The sequence below is a fragment of the Globicephala melas genome, chromosome 13 (assembly GCF_963455315.2).
Source record: "Globicephala melas chromosome 13, mGloMel1.2, whole genome shotgun sequence".
Lineage (NCBI taxonomy): Eukaryota > Metazoa > Chordata > Mammalia > Artiodactyla > Delphinidae > Globicephala > Globicephala melas.
In genome coordinates, this window is record NC_083326.1 from 39,416,582 (window position 1) to 39,442,601 (window position 26,020).

Here is a 26,020-nt window from a genome sequence, read left to right on the forward strand (position 1 = left end):
ACAGCATATTCTCTTGTGTCTGTTTGGACTTCTCTGTGAAAAAAATGTTTGTGAGAGTTATTCATTCATTCATGTTATTACCTGTATCAGTACATAGAGTATATTGTGTAAATATACCACAACTGATGGACATTTGAGTTGTTTACAGTTTTTGCTCTTATGCATAAGCTGTTCTGAACATTCCTAAAAATCTGGGTAGATACATGCTTTCATTTCTCTTGGGTAAATGGATAGTAGTGGAATTGCTGGATCATGAGGTAGACACACATTGAACTTAGAAATTGTTAAACAGTATTTCCCAAGGTAGTTGCACTATTGTGCATTCTCAGCAGCAGAGTATGAGAGTTCCAGTTGCTCTACATCCTCAACAATACTTGGCATCAAGTCTTTAATTTTAGCCATTCTGATGGTTGTGTCATGGTATTTCTTTGTTTGAATTTTTGTGTCTCAGATTACTAATGATGTCATCACTATTTAATTTGCTTTTGACCATTCCGATACCTTCTGTGAGGTGCCTGATTTTTTTCTCATTGTGTTGTTGTTTTTTGGGTTTTTTTTTAATTGTTAATGTATAGGAGTTCTTTATATATTATTGGTTGGGGTCCTTTGCCAGATATATGCATTGCGAGTACTTTCTCCCAGTATGTGCACGGTGCATGTTGATATCCAGCTGTGCTGAGACCAAGGAATGTAGTCAGTACATATTGGGAGGAATGATTGTTTTGACCCTAAAGGTAGCATTGATCATCAGCTCCTCCACAGCAGGCTTCAGAGAGTGGACGAATGCCTTCAGGATGCTGGGAATTCCCAGTAACCCAGCTTGGTGGAAATCACAACTCTGGTGGCCTTAGAGCTCTCAGTGAGGGGACGGGCTGCCTAGGTACTCCCTGTGGGTCTTCTCCATCTCATCAGCCTCAGCGAGTCCTCAGGCTAGAAAGAGAAGGGCATTCCCTGGAAAGGTGAATTCTTTTCTTTGTTCTCCTCTTCCCAGCTGGCATTTAACTAATGAGGTATACAGTTACCTGACTCCCACCGTCAGCATCTCATGAAGAAGGAAAAAAACTTGACTTCTATCTCCAGAAAGGAGTCTTAGCTGTTTTTGTTTTTTTTTTTTCCTGCTCTAACATAGCATTCCATCCTAGTTCCCTTGTCCACAGCAAATGCAGGCATTTGCGCAATGCTGCCCTTAGGGCTGTCTGGAGTCTTCCTGAATCGACCCTTATCTGTGTTCCCTCCTCAGCCTTTCTGTCCCATTTCAATTGAGCTCAGTCAGCAAGAATTTATTTCTGTTATGTCTCCAGCAGTATGCTTAAGACATTTCAAGGGATTATAGCTTGTCCCTGCCATCCCAAAATCCTTCCAGGAGGAGAGAATGACCTACACATATTGTATTAGTTTTCTATTGCTGTCGTAACAAATGACCACAAATTTAGTAGCTTAAGTAACACCTATGAGTTCCTGGTTCTGTAGGTCAGAAGTCCTGGCACAACAAGAGTGGTTTGGTTCCCTGCTCAGGGTGTCACCAAGCTGAAATCAAAGAGTTGGCTGGGCTAGTTTGTTGCCTGGATGCTCTGGGGGAAAATCTTTTTTTGAGGCTCACTCAGGTTGTTGGCAGAATTCAGTTCTTTGCAGTGGTAGGGCTGAGGTCCCTGTCTCCTTGCTGTCGATTTGTCACTGTCCACATTCCTAGCCACATGGCCTCCTCCATCTTTATTTATTTATTTATTCATTATTATTGGGGTCTAGTTGCTTTACAATGTTGTGTTAGTTTCTGCTGTACAATGAAGTGAATCAGCTATATGTATACCTATATCCCCTCCCTCTTGGACCTCCCTCCCACCCTCTCCCCTTCCCACCCATCTAGGTCACCACAGAGCACCCGGCTGAGCTCCCTGAGCTATACAGTAGGTTCCCACTAGCTATCTATTTTACACATGGTAGTGTATATATGTGAATCCCAATCTCCCAACTCATCCCACCCCACTTCTCCACACCCCGTGTCCACACTTCCATTTTCTACGTCTGCATCTCTATTCCTGCCCCACAAATAGGCTCCTCTGTACCCTTTTTCTAGATTCCATATATATGCCTTAATATACGATATTTGTTTTTCTCTTTATGACTTACTTCACTCTGTATGACAGACTCTGGGTCCATCCACGTCGCTACAAATGACCCAGTCTCGTTCCTTTTTATGGCTGAGTAATATTCCATTGTATATATGTACCACATCTTCTTTATCTGTGAAGCCAGCTGTGGAGAATCTCTTTTGTGTCTAATCTCTCTCACACCTCAAATGTCTCTGACTTCTCTTGTCTCTGACTCTTTAGAGAGCTTGTGTGATTAGGGCAGGCCCACCAGGATAGTCTCTTGTTTAAGATCAGCTGACTTGAGACCTTAATTATATGTCAAATATAAGATATATATTGCAAATCCCTTAAATATATCTCAGATCCCTTCACAGTGGTACGTACATTAGTGGTGCATTTGCTTAAAAATGGGGAGAAGGTGTGTGTACACCAGAGGCCGGGAATCTTAAGGGCCATCTCTGAATTCTACCTATCACATATCTGAAACAGTTAGGAAAATCTCGTCATTTCTAACCATGTCCCAAAGCCGATTATAGGTCTTCTCTTAGTGGTGGGACACAGGAAGATGAGGATTCAGCATAGGTGATGTCCATCAGAGAAGGAGAGGTGGGGAGGGAGAAGCGGGACTCGAGGTGGCCTTTGAGGGGTGGTGGGTTTGGATGGGGAAGGCCTTCCAGAGTCGGCACCGTGTACATGTATGAGTTTGCTCAAGTTTTCATCAGTGAGAAATGAGTGGGTTTTTTAATATAAATGATTGTAGTTCTTGAGTTAAAAGGGACTTCAGAGATCTTTCAGTATCGAAATTTCAGTAGTTTCTGCTATTTTGTGTCTTACAAAAAAGCAGTGTCTGTAAAACTTTCATGGGATTTAAAAATTTATAAAGGACATTTACATAGACATTAGAGTGCTTTTTGAAATTGGTGAAGATAACTCGATGGATTCTTAAGGTGGGTTTTACTTTCCAGAATGTGCATGCTATTTCTAAAGAAAATTGAGTGACTAGATGAAATTTAGAGGGCTTTCTGCTTGGAAGTCCTCAGGGGTTGAAGGGAATATTTTTGATCTAAAAGTATTCTGAGCAAAGCATTTATAGACGTCTCCTTTATGTCAACCCTAGAAAATGGTATTAAATAGTTTAACAGGACTAAAACAATATTGTTTTATTATTCCATCAAGATGAATCTTTAGTTCAACAGAAATTATTGGTGTTTATGCTTGCTAAGTTGTACACATTGTCACAGAATTACAATTCTGTGTTTGGATTTATATTTTCAGTATAAGTAATATAGTTATTGATTAATTACATCATAATCTGGAAAGTGCCATCTCCCATCCATTCTGGTCACAATATTTTGAAAATGATTAGTGTTAACTTGGGCTGGAGAACAGATACACTGTGCTGTGCTAAAGTGAAAGAAGTCATGATAAATAATAATAATATTTAGTGGGCATTTAGTGTGTACCAAATGTTGTTCTAGGCACCTTCTAAGTACTATCTCATTTAATTCTCTGTGAATTGTTATTCTGCAGGTAAAAAGACAGGAGCATAGAGAAGTTAAGTAACTTTTCCATGGTCACACAGCTAACAGGTTCGTAGGGTCAGTATTGGGACCCAGACAGACCGTCCAGAGTCCACATTTTTTTCTCTTGACTGCCTCTCTTAATATCACTCTTACCAGTCTCTACCTTAGAAGATGTAATTGGATCTCTAATGTAACCAAATCCAAGGTGCAGAGAAAAGCTTTGTGGGGGAATTTTATTAGCTCAATACAGGGCATTTTAGACTTTGCAAGTGCCTATTCAAGTTAATAAAATCTACAGAGAAACCTAATTGACCTATAGACTGAGTGTTACCTAACAGGCTGATTTGTGATGGTGAAGCAGTTAGCAAAGCATCTAAATAAGTTGAGAGGCAGCAGTTGCTTCTTTAGAAGGTTAGTGCAGAGTGCAGGTGATGGTACAATCTTCTGTAATTGGAGGCATCCAGAGAACACTGGACTGATTTGATGTATTCATCTAAAAAATAATCATTCTAGCCCACCTTTTAAAAAAATCATGATAATGTTAGTTTTCTTTTTTCTATTTTTAAAGTGGACACAAAACGTCAGCCAGTCTTCTTCCCCCACAATTATTATAATTTGTGTTTTCTACGTGTTGATATAGTTTTCCAGAAACTGTATTTGGTGTATAACATTGCATGCCCTGCTTTTCACTTAGCACTGTTTTCTTTTTGTTTGTTTGTTTTTGGTTGCACCACACAACATATGGGATGTGGGATCTTAGTTCCACGACCAGGGATCGAACCTGTGCCCCCTACCCTGGAAGTGCAGAGTCTTAACCACTGGACTGCCAGGGAAGTCCCACTTAGCACTGTTTCTTGACCCTTTCTCTATGTTGATAGTCTTCTCAAGGAATTAAGTGCTTTTAATTGACTTGATCGAATGTTAGGTTGCATCTCACTTTTTTGGTGTTTCAAGTAACCCTACAGTAACCCTGCAGTTTTAGACTAGGGTCAGGTATTTGAATCTAGACTACTATTAGATAGATGTAACGGGGCATTGGATTCATGAATGATAAGACAGAGGACATTTGTCTCCCTTCTGTGTAACCACAGACAGAAGGCCCCCTTTCAGTCTGAGTCAGGGCCCTGCAGGCTGCCAAGGAGACACGAAGTGGTGCATTTGGGCCTGGTCGGGCGAGCTGAGGCCTTGCTGACTCTGGAGCAGTCCTTTGATGGCGGGCCGGGTTCCTCTTCCTTGGGGCTTAATCAGTTCTTTTCGTGCTACAAAGAGGGGACAGCCCTTAGGGCCGGGCCTCATTCCTTTCCTCTGATCTCAGGGCTTTTGTGTCTTGGGGCGGGACAGTTCAGCTCCTAAAGTCTCTTAGTGTGAATAATGGTTTAGTAACATGGAAACTATACATCATTTCAGATTGTACTTCACTGCAGCCCAGCCTCACAGACTTGAACCTCCCCTTGACAGTACGTCTCTCCCTCTCATCCCATCACTAACAGACCCGAGCGTCCAGCTTGGCTGAAGCCCAGGGGAGGGGAAGAACGAGGGCGCAGTACCATGGAGGGTGGGTTTAAAGAGGAAAGAAAAGCAGAAAACCCCGCTCAGGGCCCGGAGTCGGGTGTTCTTTTGCATCTGGTCAGAGAGGGAAGCAAGCCTTCACTGTTGCAGAGGGAGCAAGTGGCCCCAGGTTGACGTGGCCTAGCTGGTGTCAGGATGGCATCCTTTCCTGTCCCATCCTCAGCGTGACTCCTCAGCGGGGGTTTGGCCTGCTGATGAGGGAGGAGATAAGGATGGGGTGACCAGACGAACAGGAGGGTTCGGTTGTGGAAGTCAGCGCTTGAGCGCATCACCCTCACCCGCTTCTTGCTGCTGGAGCGGCTGATGCGGACTCCCGACCCTCTCTTCCCATTGCCTCCCGTCCTCTGTCCGCTGGCATGTCCTCTCCCGGGGGCGGGCGCCCAGACCTGCCAACCCATGTGGGCTGCAAGGCACCTACTTTCCTCCGCTGCCTCTGGGGCCGCACCCCTGCCCAAGTCCAGCGAGGTGTTCCTGTTGCATCCCCCTGGGTCTCCCGGGACCTGGGAGCAAACAGCCGACCTCAAAGGATGCCCTTGTTCCCTCCCGGGATTTCACTGTGCACCCGGCGCCTTTGAGCCCCCCACTAGGAGTCAGGGAAGAAGCAGACGGAGAGAGGGAGGAACGCAGGCTGTTCTGGCCCACGAGAAAAAGCCGACGTCCCTGCTGAGGACGGTGGCCTGCAACCCAGGCGTGTTCCATGCGTAGTTCTGGAATCACCATAGGAGGCCTTGGGGCCTGGTTCTTCGTTTCCCTCTAGTATCTCCTCTTTGCTTCTGAACACTTCCGTTTATTTTCTCCCAGATGGAAACAACATTATGTAAGCAGTGATTTTCTTTATGAAAAACTCAAATGAAGTTGAAACTTACAGTGGATCTGGCCCTGGGAAACCTCTTTCACATTCCACCTGTTTTTCCTGAGTTGGCCCTGGCTGGCTTGGCTTTTCTGCTCTGACGTGATGCTCACTGCATAGTTAGCAGGGTTGTTTTTCCCTCTCTCCCTTAACTTAGGCTGCCCTGGAGGCCCAGCCTCCTGGCAGCCCCCACCCACCGGACTGCTCCTCGCCGGTGTCTTGCTGTGCCCTTGTGAATTGTCAGATTCCTGGGGAAAACAGCCCCTATCCTTCTTCTGACACTGGCAGGTGGCCTGCTCACCTCACAGGCCTTCCAGCTAGTGGGCACCTCTTTTTTTTTTTTTTTTTTTTTTTTGTGGTACGCGGGCCTCTCACTGCTGTGGCCTCTCCCGTTGCGGGGCACAGGCTCCGGACGCGCAGGCTCAGCGGCCATGGCTCACGGGCCCAGCCACTCCGTGGCACGTGGGATCTTCCCGGACCGGGGCACGAACCCGCGTCCCCTGCGTCGGCAGGCGGACTCTCAACCACTGCGCCACCAGGGAAGCCCGCCACCACCTCCTGACAGAGCAGGTCCCTGTCACTCTTCTCCATCTGCATGCCAGCCATTGCTTCCTCCCCAGGGCCCGTGGCTCATTCGCTGTTAGGTTGGCAGCTGGCTGTGTGCAGGGGAGGGTCTCACATGGCCACTGTATTTTTTTAATCCTCTAAATATTTTAGTGTGGATTTCCTAAAACCAAAGGCATTCTCTTACATATATAACAGCAGTACAGTGGTCAAATTTAGGGAATGAACGTTGAAGCGACACTGATACCTCATATACAGACCTTATTCTCGTCCTTTGTCTGGTCCAGGATCCAGCCTAGGCTCACACTTTGCACTTGGTTGTCATGTCTTTTTAGCCTCCTGTCATGTGGAACAGTCTTTATCTTTCATGACCATGACACTTCTGAAGAGCACCGCTCATTGTTTCATAGACTCTTCCTCAGTTCGGGCTTGTCTGATATTTCCTCGTGATTAGATTTGGGTGATACATTTTGGCAGGAGCAGAGAAGGATGCTGTTCCCTTCTCCGCGCTTCATGTCGTGGAACTTGATGTCGATCCATCCCGTTGCGGGTGATGTGTCTGTGAGCACTTAGTAAGTCAGTGTCTGCCAGTTTTCTCCACTATGAGGTTATTGTGTTCCTGTTTGTATTAAAGTATCAGTGTCTTGAGACTGTGTATATCCTGTTTCTCTTCACACTTTTGCCAACCACTTTTAGTGTCTGTTGATGGTTCCTGCCTGCAACAGTTATTACAGTGGTGGTTGCCAAACGGTGATTTTCTAATTCCTTCTTTCCTTCTACAGTTATTAGAATCCTGCTGTGAGCAAGAGCTTTCTCTTCTCTCCCATTTCCTTTGCATTCTTACAATCAGTGTTTGTATTCGTCCATTCTCATTTTGTTCTCTGGGTCACAATCCATTACTAGCCTTCTTCATTCAGTCTTTCATACATTTATTTGTTTGTTTATTTGTAACAGCTTTATTGAGATATAATTTGTATACCGTAAAATTCACGCCTTTAGAAGGTACAGTTCAGTGGTTTATAATAAATTTACTGAGTTGTGCTACCATCACTACTATCTTATTGTCGAATATTTCCATGACCGCCCAAAGCAACCCCCTCCCCATTACCAGTCACTCCCCATTCCCCTGTCCTGCCAGCTCCTGATAAACCCCTCATCTACTTTCTACCTCTATGAATTTGACTACTTTAGGTACCTCAGATAAGTGGAATCATACAATATGTGGCTTTTTGTGTCTGGCTTCTTTCAGTTAGCATAATATATTCAAGGTTTATCCATGTTGTAGCATGTGTCAGTACTTCATTCCTTCTTACAGTTGAATAATACTCCATTGTATGGACAAGCCACAGTTTGTTTATGCATTCATTAGTTGATGGACATTTAGGTTGTTTATGCTTTTGAGCTATTATGAATAACGCTTCTATGACTATTTATATATGGATTTTTGCATAGACATATGTTTTCAGTTCTCTTGGGTATATACCTAGGAGTTGAATTTGGGGGTCATATGATAATTCTATGTTTAACATTTTGAGGACCCAGCAGACTGTTGTTTTTTTTATTACATCTTTATTGGAGTATAATTGCTCTACAATGTTGTGTTAGTTTCTGCTTTATAACAAAGTGAATCAGCTATATGTATACATATATCCCCATATTCCCTCCCTCTTGCGTCTCCCTCCCACCTTCCCTATCCCACCCCTCTAGGTGGTCACAAAGCACCAAGCTGATCTCCCTGTGCTATGCAGCTGCTTCCCACTAGCTATCTATTTTACGTTTGGTAGTGTATATATGTCCATGCCACTCTCTCACTTCATCCCAGCTTACCCTCTACCCGCCTGCCCCCCCCCACCCCGTGTCCTCAAGTCCATTCTCTACGTCTGTGTCTTTATTTCTGTCCTGCCCCTAGTTTCATCAGAACCAATTTTTTTTAGATTCCATATATATGTGTTAGCACACAGTTTCTGTTTTTCTCTTTCTGACTTACGTCACTCTGTATGACAGACTCTAGGTCCATCCACCTCACTACAAATAACTCAATTTCATATCTTTTTATGGCTGAGTAATATTCCATTGTATATATGTGCCACATCTTCTTTATCCATTCATCTCTCGATGGACACTTAGGTTGCTTCCATGCCCTGGCTATTGTAAATAGTGCCAGGAGACTGTTTTTCAAAGTGATTGCACCCTTTTACATTCTCACAAGCAATGTATGAGGGTTCTAGTTTCTCCACATCCTCACCAACACATTATTATGTCCTTGAGTGTAGCCATCCTAGTGGGTGTGAAGTGATATCTCATTGTGGTTTTGATTTCTATTTCCCTACTGACTCATGATGTTGAGCAAATTGTCCAGATTTGGCCAGTGGGAACCTCTTCAAACTGACTCCTATGTCCTTTAATTTACGCCCATCACTTTTCGAGTGCTGTAATGGACTTGAACTGTGTCCCTTCAAGGTTCATATGTTAAAGTCCTAACCCCCAGTATGCCTCAGAATGTTACTGTATTTAGAAATAATGCCATTAAGGAGGTAATTAAGGTTAAATGAGGTCATAAGGGTGGAGCCCTAATTCAGTATGACTGGTATCCTTATAAGAAGAGGGAAAGGGATGAGGTGGGGAGGGCGTGTATACAGAGAAAAGACCATGTGAGGACACAGTGAGAAGATGGCCATCCACAAGCCAAAGAGATAGATCTCATAGAGAACAGACTTGTGGTTGCCAGGGGACGGGGTGGGGGGAGGATGGGTTGGGAGTTTGGGGTTAGCAGGTGCAAACTATTATATATAGAATGGATAAACAACAAGGTCCTACTGTATAGCACAGAGAACTATACTCAATATCCTGTGATAAACTGTAGTGGAAAAGAATATGAAAAAGAATGTATATATATGTATAATTGAGTCACTTTGTTGTACTGCAGAAATTAATACAACATTGTAAATCAACTATACTTCAATAAGATAAAATTTTAAAAAACAATTTTTAAAAAAGAGAGAGAGAGACAGGTCTCAGGAAAACCCAACCCTGCTGACACCTTGATCTTGAACTTCTAGTCTCCAGAACTGTAAGAAAATAAGTTTCTGTTATTTAAACCACCCAGTCTGTGGTATTTTGTTAGGCAGCTCTAGCAAACTGATACAAGCGTTTTCTTACTTTCTGGCGCCACAAGGCTCATCTTGTACTTCCCTGCCCCAGCCCTGGAATCAGCCATTTCTTCAAAGATTACTAGTTCTTGGAGAACAATATTTAGAAACCAGGATCTATACCTGGTGTCCCTATTGTTTATTGTTCCCAGCCATCTCCATGGAAGAGCTAGGAAATGTAGGGGTGTGTGTGTGTGTGTGTGTGTGTGTGTGTGTGTGTGTGTGTGTGTGTGTGTAAGCACCCCCCATGCTTTGACATCATATAGAATTTAAGAAACTCATGAGGCTAATGATAGTCTATTATATTTACCCCAGTTTTTTTCACTCATTCCATTGTTCCCCTTTTCTTTCTGAAGTTCCCAGTCTTCTGTTATTGTTTTTTTATGTTTTCATAACAGTAGGTGATATCTGGACTTTCCAGTGCCATTGGATATGAGTTTCAGGAAACACTGAGCCTGGATCACTTAATGCCTCTGTATCCATTTCTGTGTTTATCTGTCTGTATATATGTTAGAAACCATGAATTCCTATTGCTGACCTGTGATTTCCATCCAATAGCACAAGGTTCATTATAGCCGCCCCTCATTCCTTATTTGCCTCATCTTAGAAGATGTGTAGTTTCAGAATTATTAACCGGTACCCTTGTGAGAAACAAACCTACCAATTGTTCCTGGTTCTTTTTGCCTCTAACCTTAGGTTATATGGTAAGAATACTATGTTCACATCACTAACGTTATTTCTCCCTTCCTCCCCTTCAGTGTGGTTGAGTTATTCATTCAAACCTCAGTTAAATTGGTTTTTGTTTGTATTCCATTTTCTCTATCTGCTGCCCGATCCTTGCTGGTTGGTTTTATTTATTTATTTGTTTGTATGTGAAACTTTAACATGGTTCAAAAGGTCAAAACTTTACAAATAACTATACTTGGAGAAGTTTACTCCTCTCTCATCCTTTCCCATCTCCCCTTCCTCCCACCCTGTTCCCTTGTGCCCTATAGGTAACCAAGCCCAGTCGTTTCTGAATTATCCTTCCTGTGTTTCTTTGGGTTTGGCCACTGCATCCCATCCAGAGACGATTCCTTACAGTGAACTTCGGAGCATACACATCTCAAATACTGATGCTGGCATGGAGTGACGCTGCGTTGTCTTATTCCTTAACTCCAGTCAGTTAATCAGTCAGTGATTATTTGGGGCTTACTCTGTGCCAGGCACTGGGTTAGATGCAGGGCACGGAAGCCTAGGCCAGATGGTGAAGCAGGTTGTTCTGACCCCCTGTGCCTTCTCACCCTTGGAATCTGTCCCTTCCCTCATCTGCTCACCTCTCTCCTTTGTCTCTCCTTCTTCTGGTCTGTTGTTCCCTGCCTGTTTCACAAAGCTGTTGTTATTTCAGTGACTAACCAAGACTTAAATACTAACTATCAGTCATGTATCCAATTTATGATATTACTCTTACAAATAGTCAACACTAAATAACATTGACAACTGGCCAGAACTACTCAAGCTAACGTTGGTTACTGATTAAATGTGATGGGAAAAATCAAATCTTCCTCATCAGATTGGGTCTCTCAGGACACATGTATGTGCAGAAATACTATGACCATGAAGGAAAAATCCCAAGGGCAATAAAAAGTTGGTTATGTACAAAATGCTAAATCTAATCTTTGTTGCAAAAGTAAAACTGGCATGGACTAATCCCAATGGAAATTTTAGTGGAGCATAAATAAAAATGGAAAAAAATGGAAACTCTTTATGCTTACAGAAAATGACTCCATGGATTCTGGACCAGAAAATACAAAATACAGGAGGGAGGGGTGCAAGAGGGGAGGCTGGAGAGGAGGCCAGGGGGCCAGACTTGTGCCTAATTCCCAGGGCAGTGGGAAGCACTGATGAGCTGTAATAGGGGAGTTACGTCAAGTTTACATTTAGAAGTGTGTCGCTGAGTGTGCTGTAGAAAACGGAGAGGGCAAGATGTGTGCTTCTGAGGCCCTCCCCTGAACCCCAGAGCTGAGGAAGGGCCAGATAAAGGCAAAGGACTGGGGAGGGAGGGGAGGATAGGAAAAGAAAGAGAGAGGGAACTGTAGCTATAGATGGTGGGAAAAGGTTGCGAAATTGGAGGCGTCTTAGTTCTTAGAGAGCTAGGCCTTGGAGGGGAGAAAAGTTAGGAAAGACCGTGAATAGGGGGAGGATAAGGTGAGGGGCAGTCCAGATAGAAGAAGGGTTGTGGGCAGAGGAGAGGGAGCACAGACCCACAGGAGAGACCCTGGAGAGGAGTCTCGGAAGGTGTGTGAGAAGAAACTGTTCGGGGAACTATTGCAGCAGGGTGGGTGGTCCCTGTCTCCCCCACCCCCCAGAACTCTCATACACTCCTGCTGGGAGTGTCAAAGAGTGCAGCCGTTTAGGGAAATGATCTGTCAGTTTCTCATAAAGTTTATTCACCCTATAACCCTTTCCACTAGTAGGTATTTACCCAGGAGAAGTAAAGACACATGTCCACATAAAGACTTGTACAGAATGTTCACAGCAGCTTTGTTTATAATAGCTGAAGACTGAAAATGACCCACATTTCATCAACAAGAAAATGGACAGACACATTGTGGTACATCCATACAGCGGAACACCGCTCTGCTGAATGGTATACAAATTCTGTGAGACAATCTACCAATCTATGCAGCGACATGGACAAACCTCAGAAACTTTATGCTGAGCTAAAGAAGCCAAACACAGCAAACAGTACATGCTGTCGGATTCCACTCATATAAATTTCTAGAACAGGCCAAAGTAACGTGGTGGAAATAGAACAGTGGCTGCCTGACGTTGGAAGGTATTGACTAGGAAGGGGCATGAGGGCACTTTCTGAGATGATGGAAATATTCTGCCTCGTTAGGGACCTGGATTACACAAGTGGAAGCATTTGGCAAAACTCATGAAACGTACACTTAAGATCTGCACATTTCACTGTATATAAATTATATATCAATTATAAAACAGTCTATTGCGGTCTGGGAAGATTGGAAGTAGCATTACAAATCAGAAGTGATGTCTTCCTTTGGCTTGTATTTTCTTCCTGATTCTTGGCTTCAAAGGTTTTTTGTTTTAAAGTGCATTAGCCTGCTTGTCAGGGCGCTCTCTGCCGCAGCCAGGTGACCGTGGCCCCCAGCCTGCTCTCCCTTTATTCTCCGTGCTCAGAATGCCCACAACCTGTTGTGCCCTTACGCGTACCAGCTCCATCCTGGGTTCTCCAGCCAATGAGACCCTTAAAGGGGCTGGACCTTTTTTGTCTTAATGTTTCAAGACACAATTTGACAAGATGGGCAGGAATAGGGGCCATGTGGTGTCACGGAGATGGTGGGGCCTTTTGGAATTGCCTCCACCTGGGTTTGAATCCAGAGGTAATCCCTGTGTGGCCTTGAACCCGTATACCTGAGCCTCAGTTTTCTTCTGTGTAAACTGGGGATAATAGCACCCATCTTGTAGTAGTGAGACATCTGTGCTTGGCACTCAGGGGACAGGAAGCCTGGCGGCTGGGGTCCTGGCTGCCTCTGCTGTGGCTTCTGCACAGCGGGTGCTGCTTCCAGGCTCTCCCCTGGTGCAGGCCGCCCGCTGGGGCTCTGGGCGCACTGTCTCCCCTCGCGTGTCCGGTACTGTCATCTTATGTCTTGTTGAGAGCTGAGTTAGGAAGCTCAGCTAAAGGACGCTGACCTCGTACTATTCTTATTATGTTTTAAGGGTATCAGCATGGAAGGCGTGAGTGAGAATAAAATGGTGCCCTCCGATTTTAGCACAGGACCTCTTGAAAAAGCTGCCAAACCTTTGCCATTTAAGGATCCCAACTTTGTGGTAAGCATCTAAGGTGTTTTAGAAATAAAAACCCAAACAACTGTACGTCGGCCCCTGATCTTGCTGGGCCTGCAGCCCAGGCAGCACTGGTGCCCCGTCTCCATCAGCCCAAGTCACCGCCTCCTCCACTGTGGGCTGTTGTAGGAGCGGTAGGGGCAGGAGAAGAAGGCCCTTCCTGTTGACCTCCCAGTGTGCCAGCTCCCAAGGATTTTGGTGTCCTTTGTGGAACTCATTAAAGGATACCATCTTGAGAGTGGGTCACTTCCACGATGATTGCTCACCTTCCTTCTTCATAAGATTTAGATGAGGCTTGAAATAATTAACTGAAAGAGGAGTGCTTGAGGGGTAGGATAAATTACATGATTCAGATTATACCATTGAAGTTTATTTTTCATTAATTAGCTTTGAAAATACAGCGTTAACAGTTGTAACAGATTTTTGTATTCCTTCCATTTTATTTTGTCATCGTCATAAGACAACAAAGAAAAAAAAATTCCAGAAGGCTTGCTGTGCCATGATTGAGGCTTCCTTGGGTTTTCCTGGAGCACCAGTAATTTACAAGGTGGAGACTGGCCCTCAGAAAGGAGTTTGGAGATGTGGTCATGAGTTTAAATCTAACCCTGTAGTAAATTTAAAGTAGTGGGAAATTCATGAGTGAACTCCATAAAGTAAGACCCAATAAAGGATGTGATTTTCTATGTGCATATAAAAAAATAACCTTTTGTTTCTACTCCGTCACCAACTAACTCATACGTTTTGACAATCCAAAAGCTGTGTTTTTTTATAAGTAAGATTAAAGTGTACGGTGTAATACTTTTTTAAAAAGCCTTAGGGTACACTGACTGCTGATGGAATGAGGGGTTTATTACAGTTATGAATATGCATAAATGTCAGATAATGAAGTGATCATCTCCCCTGATTTCTGTTTCTTCCAATCCGTGTTTTCGCCTCGAGCACTCTGGCCACGGTGGCGCAGCGGCTGGCAAGAAGAATAGAACCTGGAAGAACCTGAAACAGATTCTGGCTTCTGAAAGGGCACTGCCATGGCAACTGAATGATCCTAACTGTGAGCTGACTGGAACCTCCGATGTGTTTATAATGTCAGACTAGGAACTTTCTTATAACAAACCCACATTATTGTGTTTGCATTCACGTAGAAACAATTTTTAGCTTGGGAATTTTACAGTGGCATCCACATAGGGAGATTATGTGTGTATTTCCTCATAGCTGTATTCTGTGTTGAACCTGTGTGTTTGCGTTGTCATGGACGTGTGGGTTTTAGTGTCACTGTTAACATTTCGATCTGCAGCAGTAGTATGTTGCAGTATTTCCAAATCTGTGTTAACATGTTCTGCTCAACTTCCATGGAAAGTACAGGTTCGAACTTCCTTCCATCTCTTGCCCCACTGCACGTCTTTCATGGGGGTGACTCAGACGGGTGACAACTGAACTAGTCAGTTGCCTGGGTGTGGACATTCCGGTGTCTGGATGCTCAGATCCAATTAGCGGGTTGTTTGGCATCTCATCACATCAGTCCGTGTAACTGGAGACAGTGAAAGTAGCTTGTGGGCAGATGAGCTTTCCCGTGGTTCTGCTGGAGGGGAGGGTCCCTGGGGACAGGGCAGAGCAGGATCTGGAGCCTGCACTTGGTCTATGACATCCTGCATTATTTCCCCAGAGAATTCTCTGAGTACTGAATCGCAAAGTAAAAAGTTCAGGAATATTATCAAGCAGTATTTTAGGAAAAAAAAAAGGGAAAGGGTCTGAACTTTTTAAAGCCAGTTTAGTTATTTTCTTTTTTTTTTTTCCCCAGACTTCAGTATTGATGCTCCTCCGTCCTTTAAACCAGCTAAGAAGTATTCTGATGTTTCAGGTCTTCTTGTGAGTATAATTACATCTCTGTGTCTTACAACATTGAACTGAGAAGGAGATTTCACGGTACTGTCTATTTAGAAGGTGTTGGATATTGACACTGGTCCTGCCGGAGCCCGTGTACTCTGAACAGGTAATGGGTTTGTGCGGAAGCATTCACTCAGTTATTTAAGAGTGGCTGCAACCTGGGGCACCCATGTGGGCAGCCTGGAGCGAGGGTTGCTCCCGAAAGCAGGAGACCTGAGTGTTAGTTTCCCTTCCTCTGCTTGTTAACTATATGAGAGAACGTGAAAGAAACAACCATTTCCCATTTTTATTGCTGAAGTTTAAAAAAAAAATCCTGCAATTTAGAGATGATTGTATTGGGTTGGCCAAAAAGTTCGTTTGGGTTTTTCCGTAAGATCTTATGGACAAACCTGAACAAATTTTTTGGCCAACCCAATACTTAAAAAAAAAAAATTAACCTTCTTTAAAGAGGCACTATGGTAGAGATAGTGATTGTCAAATTATTTTTAAGCATCAGAATCCCTTTTCCAAACGAAATCTTTTACAGAATCCCCTGGAGCCCACCTGCCCACTGTGACCCCGTGTGGATCTGGTCCTCTGCCCTTCCCCCCACTCCCCACCCCAGGGACCCCTACGGTGCTTCTAGGGAAAACAGTTTGAAAACCAGCAGTGCAGTTGGACAAGTGGGACTTGGGTAAGTCCCCGAACCTCAGTGACCCCAGAGAACCTCGTTTCCTTGTTTGCAGAATGTGGATGAAGTGTGGAATTTTCTGCTCGCTTTCTTCATCCTTTTTCATTATTATTAAATTTGGAAGATGGGCTTCTTTTCATAACTGTAGAAATAATGAGACACCTCACTTTTTGAAGCTCATATACATCATTTAAATGCTTTACCTTTTTATGAAAATGTGTGCCTCCAACTTCTGTAGCACACTAAATTAATGATATTGGGAAAGATTTTTTATTATATTTTTGAAAATAATGTTAGTTTTCCTCTCTGAGTTAGTCATATGTTTTAGCTTTTCCTCCAAAGAGCACACACTCTTCAGAGTACTACAGACTTTTTAACATAGACCTTAAATATAATGATTCTAAAAAACAGGGAGAGCAGAAGCACTATAAAGTGATGTCTGTGTGTGTATGTGTGTGTCTGTGTCTGTGTGTCTGTGTTGGGTTCTTCTTTCTGCGTCCATTCATGGGCATGTATCTTTTTCGAAAGGTCCCCTGAGGGGACTTCCATTTGAGAAAAATATTGTAGTCTTATGCTATCTCTTGTCTACTGCCTGAAAATAGTTGCCTCATATATTTGACCCATTTTAACAGTTGTTTATGGAAGGAGGGCTCATCTGGCACAAGTTATTCTGTTATGGCCCAAAGTGGAAATTTCTCCCTGTACCATTTTGTGCTGAGCTTGTAGAAGCCATGGTTTATGGCCAGACTTGGAGGGTGGCCCCTTAGAATGTAGCTTTATCCTCACCACTATCAGGCAGCTCATCTGCTAGTGGAGTGGTTTTCACACACTAGGAGGCATGAACATCATTTTGAGAAGCATTGTTCCAGGCCCATTTATGCCATTGGCAAAGGACTTGTCATGTTATACATAACTAACCTATTGCCCCACTGTGTGTAAGAATTAAGACATTCTGAATAAACAAAGAACTCTACAAAATCATTGAAAGACAATCCCATAGAAGAATCAGCTACAAGAATATGAACAGACAATTACAAGGAGGAAATACAGATGACCAATGAGCAGATGTTCAATGATAATTAGGAAAAAGACTCATCAGGTAGGAAAGAAATGAAGACATTTGGTTATATGCCTTGTCACCAACATAGACAATGGACATCCTCCTACATGGCTGTCTTGAGGTGGGAGCCACACTGGTACACATTCTCGGGAAAACGATTGGCACTACCTATCGAGACAAAAAGGTAGAGGCCTACGACCTAGCAATTTGCCTTCCAGCCAGCTCCCTAGAGAAATATTGTGTACAAGGAGCTTCATGCAGAAGTGCTTATGAGAAAATGTGTTAGCAAAATATTGGAAACAACATAAAGTTCAACCAGTGGGGTAGGGCTGGGGGGTTCATACTATTCTGTGAGTTTGATGTATAGGTAACAACATGGGTAAACTTCCAAGATGTGGTGCAAAGCAGGATAAGTAGCATGGTACCACTTCAGTAGAACTCAATACACAGTCACAAAAAATACTGGGCACTTCTCTGGTGTGTTTGTATGTGTGTGTGAGGGTATATTTATAAACAAGGTCTGGAAGGGTGCCCACCAAGCAGCACTTTCCTCAGGGGAAGACAAAGGACTTCTGGATGGTAGATGGTAGTAAAAGGACACTTTAGTCTTATTTGCAGTGTTTTCTTTTTTTTAGAGGAGAATATGTTCACCTGTTACTTGTATAAATTAAACTTACGTAATTAAAAAGTAAAGCCGGGGGCTTCCCTGGTAGTGCAGTGGTTGAGAGTCCGCCTGCCGATGCAGGGGACACGGGTTCGTGCCCCGGTCCGGGAGGATCCCACATGCCGTGGAGCAGCTGGGTCCGTGAGCCATGGCCGCTGAGCCTGTGCGTCCGGAGCCTGTGCTCCTCGACGGGAGAGGCCACAACAGTGAGAGGCCCGCGTACCGCAAAAAAATTAAAAAATAAAATAAAGCCAGGCTCGTGTTTACACTGACCCATCTGTTCCAGCCAGTGGCCATTTCCCCTGTGTTGGGGCCTGGCTGGAAGGGATGCAGGGTCACACCTGTGTTTAGCCCTTGTTACCAGGCTCTGGGTGAGATGGGGGAGCAGCATATACTGCCTGTCCCCCTGTAACAAGGGAGGCGTGAAAAGCCGTGTGCTGCCTGCCCTCTGGGCAGGGGGCCTTTGCTTCATTCAGGCTGGTGGGACGGAGCCCAGAGGAGGGCAGACCGCAGGAGTCCAGTTCTTTACTTGTTCATCTCTGAGGTGTCACCCAGCCTCCTTCCCTCTGTTCAGAATACTAGGTCAGGTCTGGTCCGTGCAAGTTTTTGTTTGACCTCTTTGTTGGTGCAACAGTTCTCTGTATTCCGCATTATTTGTTCAGCAGCCTTCTTGGCAGTGAGGCCTGAACTTGGGCTGGCGGGCTTGGCACAGTTTGGTGGTGGGAGTGAGGCAGCCACAGAGATGGAACCGGGCCAGGGCTGGTTCATCCATGGAGGCCAGATAATTAAAGCCAGATGCACATGCCTGCACCCCTGCTCGGAACTGCAGGGCAGCTCCCCTGCCAGATAGTACATCTAACTGCCTCATGGCCAGGAGCCCTCAGAAGGGACCTGCTGCTGTTTTTCCAGTTAAGCCTTCCTTTATATGAGTGGCATGAAAGGAAATGTGGTACAGAAATGCAATATCTAGATTAAGCCAAAGGATCAAAGTTCTGTTTTAGATAGAACTTTAATTAATCTTAGCTTTTTAGGAATAATCTCATTTTCCTAACACACAGACCTCAGATACCTTAGGGAGATCCCCAGTGATGGAACTGAAGACTTTTCAGAGCATGAGAAACCCATGACTAAGTTCCCTTCAGCTTGTTGCTTCTTCACCAAGCCTCCCTCCCTCCTTAGATCCCAGCGCGTCTGGGTCCATGCAGAGACGACCAGCACTGGCGCAAACAGTCCACACCTGAGTAATTGGCTGTTACCGGTCTAGATGTTAATGGCATCTTTTATAATTTTTTAAAGGAGCTCCAAATGACTCACCCTCATGTTTTCTGTTTCAAAATCTGTAGGAGCCATGTGCCTTGAGGTAGATAGTAAGTGAATATTGTCTCCACTCTGCACGTGGGGAGAACAGACCAAAAGAGAATTTTGATATATCAGTGGGAAACAAGTTCTCTTTTCTGTGTCTCCCCATCGTTCATTGGTTTGTTCATTCACTCATCCCTCATTCATGGTAGCTGAAGGCCCACTGTGCGCTCTGCATCGCACTAGGACTCAGTACAGCCAGGATCCAGTGATAAGCAAGCCACGGGGTTCTTGCCTCGTGGAGACTCACAGCCTAGACTTCAGGCAGAGTCCCACAGATGATAAACGTAAGAGCAACAGAGGTAAGCATTCCACCGGAGACAGGGGTACTGAGGTGAACGTGAGGATAGGGTCCTGACTGCCTGTGGGCAGATAAAGCGTCCCCGATGATGCGACTTCGGGATGAGCGGGCGGTCACTGGGCAAGGAAAGGGCAAATGGGCAGGACGGGAGGGAGGCGCTTAGAGCCGGGGTGGTTGGAACCGGACGGTGGGGACACGTGGCCGAGGCAGAGGCTCGGAAGGGGGGGCCCAGGCAGGGCCTGAGGAGCTGTGCTGCGGACTTGGGCCCTTGAAAGGTTTCACGAGGAAAGACATGATCGGAGCTGCAGGTTGTAAAGATGCCCCTGGCTGCAGGTGTCAGATGGCAGCCCTTTCCAGTGGAGGAGGGTGGGTGGCCATTCCGGTACTGCAGGGTAGCCCAGGGAGCCATGGAAGTGACCTGGGGGCGGTGAGGGGGAGCAAGAGAGCAGCGCACTGGGAGTAGGTGGTGTGGGGACGGGGTGCCCCCCTGCCCCGGCCTTGGGTGACAGAGCCGGAGCATTTGTTTGAAGCAGGTGGCGTCTGAAGGCGGGGATCAGGGAAGGATGAATTCGGTTTGGACCTGTTGCTGGTAGCCCTGAGGCACCAACCACAGGAGTCCCGGTGTCTGATGTGGTTATTCACCCTTCCTCCTGTCCATACCCTGAAGCCTTTCTCAGTTCTGGGAAGACTAATGTGTCTTTGCCAAACTGAGCGATTTAGCATTCTTGGTGACAGAGTCAGACGTGATGAAGACATTTTTCAGTTTCAGTAAAACAGAAAAATAATGTTTATCTTGATCTGAAATCTCAACTCTGACAACAACTTTCTGCCCTTCTCTGTGCCTGTCTCTCACCCAGGCCAGCTACACTGACCCCCAGAGCAAGCTGCGCTTCAGCACCATCGAGGAGTTTTCCTACATTCGGCGGCTGCCGTCCGACGTGGTCACGGGCTACCTGGCCCTGAGGAAGGCCACGAGCATCGTTCCCTGAGCCCGGAGAAACGGAGCATGAAGTGGAAAACTGTCTCAAAGGCAGACTTTGGACTCAAGATTTTGTTTTATGGAAACAAACTCATTCTGTCAATCTGGAAATGTCAGTGTTGGGCCTTGGAAAGCATGTTTGGCTTTAATTTAAGGAGGTTTTTGTGTTTTCCCTCCAAGTGTGATATATCCTGTTGAATTAAATTATACTTCAGTTGTTGCCCCAAGTGAAGTTGTTTGACAAGAAAATATAAAATTGTGCTTTTAATTTAACCCAAGTAAGTCCTCAAACTTTTGCTTCAAAGCTGTGGACTCTTGTAACATGTTTAAAGACTCGACAGTGGGTCCTGACAATGAGGCTGAATTATTCCTGATCCCGGGGACTCCCTCTCTGAGCATGTTCCAATTTGTCCCTGATCGGAATGCTTGGAGGAGGTCCAGAATTGGGGCTGGAGAAGAGAGAACTGAGGAGCTCACCCTGTCACACTGGGTCAGTCCTCGTTCTAGGCCTTGGCCTCTGAATCAGCCTCTCTTTCCTTCCCGGCCTCCAGAACCGAGAGAGATACATCTGTTAGTTAAGCCACTGAGTGGTCTGTGGCATTTACAGCAGCCTGAGCTGACTAAACCAGCAGCCCTGGCCCCTTTCTGGAGGTGTGGGGTACGACCATCGTCACCCCTCCCAAGCAGGATGTTTGTCCTGGTACAGGATGCTGTCTGCTCCAGAACAGGGCCTGCCTCTGAGAAGAGGAGGCGCTCATGGGCCAGGAGAAGGAGACGGTACTGCAAGCTTCCCTGAGCCTCATTCCCAAAGGTCTCTGGGGGGCGACAGTGGAACCAGACCCTGGGGCTTCTGGGCCAGAGCTGCCTGTGCTTTGGGTGGCTTAGGCCCCCAGGTGCCTTTGCTTTCTGAGGGAGGGAGAGCCCCTCCTGCAGGAGGGAGAGCCCCTCCTGCACCCCTCTGGGCACAGAGAAAGGAAAAACAGCTGAGAGTCAGCTGGGGGCAGCCTGCTGGGCGGGGGGCAGCTGCCGGGAACTTGGCTTTTCCTTTCCTCCGGGTGGGCGCAGCAGCCCCTGTGTCATTCAGCCCCTTCCCAGCTGGTGGGGAGAGTGGGAGGGGTGTGGTATGGCTTCTCCCTCCGCCACGGAAAGGGACTGAGGTGATGGCCAGGAGAGCGAGGACCTTCTCTAAGCCCGTGAGCACTGAAGCACTGGAGCCTGCAGCGCGGGGTCCTCAAGCCTCAGCGCTAACAGAACCACCTGAGGCCCCGCTGTAACACAGACAGGGGCCCGTCTCCCAAGGGTCTGATCCAGAGATTGGGGGTGGGGCCTGAGACTCTGCATTTCTAACAAATGATTCTGATGTTGCTGGCCCCAGAAACCGTACTTTGAAACCCACTGCTGACACGGAAGTTCTCTGCAGGACCAGAGGCTGCTTCCTGGGTTCTCGCTCCTGCGTCCCCTGCCTGCACTGAGCCTAGGAAACCCCCATGGGGCACGTAAGTCAAGGGCCCTTCTTGCCTTGCTTCCACCTTCTATGACACAAAGAACACGTGGGGCAGGTGCACCTCTCTTCCGTGAAGACCCCCCGTTTGGACCATGCCCCACGATCCTGAGCATTTCTAGAAATGGAAATTCTAATCATTTCTAACACTGCTTGCTGGCCGCTACCTCAGTCCTGATTTCAGACTCCCCTGGGCCAGGGCCAGGAGGACAAAGGATCCCTGCCTGGCACACGGCCACCGGGGGTTCCCACAGACCCCTGCAGGCCTCTCAGGGTTTGAGGGGGGTGGGTGTGCACCAGAGCCCTCCGTCAGAGTCACCTGGGACCTGTTAAAATGCAGATTACTGGGCCACACCCTACACCTAATCAATGCAGGGAGTGGGGCCCAGGCATCTGCATTTGACAAGTATCCCAGCGTGCCTGTGACGCACAGGAGGTTGAGACCACTGCCTTCCGCAGGCAGAGGGGAAGCACGTGTGCTGGACACCTGGCTCCCTTCTTTCCTTTTCCCCTGCCAGGCCTTCCTTGCCAGCCCTTATTTTGGCCAGAGAGCTGAGTTCTGAAGGTCAGGTCACTTCTCTCACCCCAAGCAACAGGGATCCAGGCTGAGCCAAGCTAAGCTTCGAGCTGTGAGCAGCTCCAAGGAGTCCTCCCACAGGTTCTGAACAGGCAGGTAATTTGGTGCTGAAACAGCCCTCGCTGTGCATGCCTGGTCCAGTGGTTCTCAGCCCCGCTGTACGTCAGCATCACCTCTGCAGGGAGACAGAGGGGTGTAGAGGGAGGTGTCAAAATACACAGGGATTCGGACTCAACTGGCCTGAGCTGGGAGGGGGCGGTGGTGTGCTGCCGGGCATAGTGTTTCTTAAACTCCCCAGATGATGGTGATGTGCAGCCAGTGTTGAGACCCTTGTTGCAACTACAAAGAGAATATTTCCCGTGGGGTATGGGGTATGTTTTCTTTTCTTTTTTTTTTTTGCGGTACACGGGCCTCTCACTGTTGTGGCCTCACCTGTTGCAGAGCACAGGCTCCGGACGCGCAGGCTCAGCGGCCATGGCTCACGGGCCCAGCCTCTCCGCAGCATGTGGGATCTTCCCGGACTGGGGCACGAACCCGTATCCCCTGCATCAGCAGGCAGACTCTCAACCACTGCGCCACCGGGGAAGCCCAGGGGGGTATGTTTTCTAATTCACAGGTCAGCTGGCTCTGTACACCCAGGCTCATGGGCAGTTTGGAAGGGGGTTCTTCTGTGTGTGTGTGTGTGTGTGTGTGTGTGTGTGTGTGTGTGTGTGTGTGTGTGTGTGTGCGTGCAGGCCTGTGTGTGTGTCTATTTAGGATTCCTTTTTACGCAGCTCCCCAGCACTGGAGTCAGAAACACAAATGTCACTGAAGATTCCTCCCTGCTCCATATTCATCCCTCATGTTCAATCCGACCCAAGCCCCCTTTTTCTCACACTGATACTTTCTCTTCTTTCAGCTCTGTTCCTGCCTGACCTCACTTCCTGTCTGGATGTTTTCAGTGTCCTCTTAGGTGCTCTTTCCAACAGTCTGACCCCCACCCCTCTGCTTTCCCCTCTGCTGTCAGAGGGCCTTTCCACAACTTTGGATGAACTTGACTTTGCCCATCACGGCACATCCACTGGTGATTTGTCTGAGATACCTTGTCGTTTCTGGCACTGACCTGTAGTATCCAAAGGATGAACTTGGTCCTTTAGAAGGGAAAACATTTGAAAAACCAGATTGTTTTCTTAAGACGAAACTGAGGTCCAATCTGCTCTGAGTGGAGTTTGGCTCTTTCCCAATATCTGATACTTGTCTTTAATAGGAAGAAAGCAATCTACTATTGGGAACAGTTTAGAACTAACTACCTGTAATGTTGGACAAATGCTTTCGAGAGCTGAGGGCAGTCTGTGTGGATGAGAAGGACCCATTTTGTCCCCATCTCCCAAGTTAAAGCACGCATCCATCTGGATTTTGAATGTGTTTTGTAATTGCGCTAAAAGTATTTTCAATGAGAAATGTCTCACTTCTGAATCCATGGCCATCATAAAGCAATACCAGATACTTGGTGCTGTTTCCAGCGACCTATAACTGTGAGTTGGGAATGCTTAACTTAGCAAAAACAAAAGGTAAGGAAAGAAACTGCTTGAGTACAGAGTAAAGAAACCAGAGCAAAGAGGACAGATACCTTGGGAAGAGACTGAAAATGATGTCCTCTTGCAAATGCATGAAATGATTAGTGATATTTAAAATAATGTTCTATCTGGTAGGAATGTGCAAGCCTTATTTGGATCCTGATTCAAACAAAAAGAAATTAAAACATTTTTGAAACAATTGGAAATTTGATATTTGATGATATTTAGGAACTCTTATGAATACTTTTAGTTGTGATAATGGTCTTGTCATGTTAAAAGAAAGGATTCATATCTTTTAGAAACACATACGGAAATATTTATGGATGGAATGATGTGTTATCTGGGATTTGCTTCAGGATAATATGGGAAAGAGGAAGTTGGTGTGAGTAGTGCTGAAACAAGATTGGCCAGTAACTGTTGAAGCTGAGTGATGGGTACACAGAGGTTCATTACACTATTCTACTTTCATAGGTGTTTGAATTTCTTCATAATAAAAAGGTTTTTTTTAGAGTATGATGTTTTTATTACTAAAAATTGTGATGAATTTTTACCTAAAATTGGTGGTCTGCATGAGCGTAAAGGGGTTTATGGAAGCTGAAAGTTTGAGAAATGCTGCTGAATGGTACATGGTCTTAAGTAGAGGGAATACCCAATTCCCAAAGCATTTCACAAAGAATAGGTTGGAAGAAAAGAACAACACGTCAGGTGAAGTTGTCCTCAAGACATTGGTTAATAGAGGTCTTCGTTGTGAGTTCCATTGTCCTGGAGGCTATAAGAGTATTTCCCATGTAGGGGTAGGCGTGGGAGTAGAGAGACTAAAGACATCAGCTTCTAGTTCCTTCTGAGGAATAAATAAAACGTACTAGAGTGGGTTTGGGATGCATTAAAATGACTGTGGTTTGAGAAAATACCTGTTGATCTACTTCCTGATAGAATCTGCAATGTTTATACATCTATACAGAGAAGAAAATTAGATCTTCAAAGAACTAAGCACCTGGACAAGCTGTTTTAGTTGAAGGAAGTGCTTTCGCAGAATTTTAACTACATTTATGCTTCTGTGCCTATATTTAGGAATTGTATTGAAAGAAGTGAGGAGACACAGTCCTACAGAAATCCCTGTTGCATCTGTTGCAGAAATAGCCCTGAGGGCCCCCCACTGCCCTGCAAGGTTAGCCTCCTAGCTTGGCACCCAGACATGGAGCCTGATAGCCTAGGTTTGAATCTCATTTCTACAACTGACTAACTCCCTGGTCTTGGGCAAACTACTAACTTACTCTTAAATTCTCAGTTTCCTTATCTGTAAAATGAGTGTCATAATAGTATCCACCTGACATGATTGCCAGGATCAAATGAGAAAATGTCAGAAGAGCCTTTAACGCAGTCCCTGGCCCACATGCAAACTGTGAACTGTGATTCCTCACCTCTCCCTGGTCTCTACATTAAAAAGGCAGATCTTTTTCTGACTTGCCGATATGCACCTTCTGCCTGATTATTCTGGCTCTTTTCTTTGGCTTCTAGGACTCTTAGGCCCAAATTTGCAGCCCACTTGTAGTAATTGAACAGCATCGTCTGACAGACATTCCCGTGTGCTCATCGTATTGCTGCTCTGTCAGCTGTTTTCCTTGTCTTCTTCCTTACTTATCGTGGTCATTTAGTCCATCCTTTATTCTGTGTATTTTTATAAGCTGTCTCAACATTTTTATGGAGCAAGGGAAGGGGTAAATTACTAGCTAAGTAAATAAGTGATCCATGGCTGAGGCCAGGGGAAGAGAGGAGTCGTGGCGGGGTTGGGGAGGACTCTGATGAACGAGCTCCTCCAGATGAGGAGGGGGCGATAGAAACCACTCACTGGACCTCTTCCAAACCATTCTTGCT

General features: G+C 45.7%; 1 protein-coding gene across 3 annotated transcripts in view; it reads left to right on the forward strand.

Moving 5' to 3' along the window:
• INO80C (INO80 complex subunit C) overlaps positions 1 to 24,658 on the forward strand; it is a 25,979-nt gene extending 1,321 nt beyond the window's left edge. The window contains exons 2-7 of one of the 3 annotated variants that reach the window (XM_060311215.2): positions 13,469 to 13,579; positions 14,534 to 14,645; positions 15,393 to 15,460; positions 20,390 to 22,685; positions 23,031 to 23,185; positions 23,488 to 24,658. In XM_060311215.2, the coding sequence (XP_060167198.1) occupies positions 13,469 to 13,579; positions 14,534 to 14,645; positions 15,393 to 15,460; positions 20,390 to 20,521 (423 nt within the window). In that variant the 3' untranslated portion in view covers positions 20,522 to 22,685; positions 23,031 to 23,185; positions 23,488 to 24,658. Of the gene's footprint in view, positions 1 to 13,468; positions 13,580 to 14,533; positions 14,646 to 15,392; positions 15,461 to 20,389; positions 23,186 to 23,487 lie in introns of all 3 variants that reach the window. The other 2 variants (XM_060311214.2, XM_030876539.3) reach the window with 2 other exon arrangements.
• The last annotated feature ends 1,362 nt before the right edge of the window (positions 24,659 to 26,020 follow it).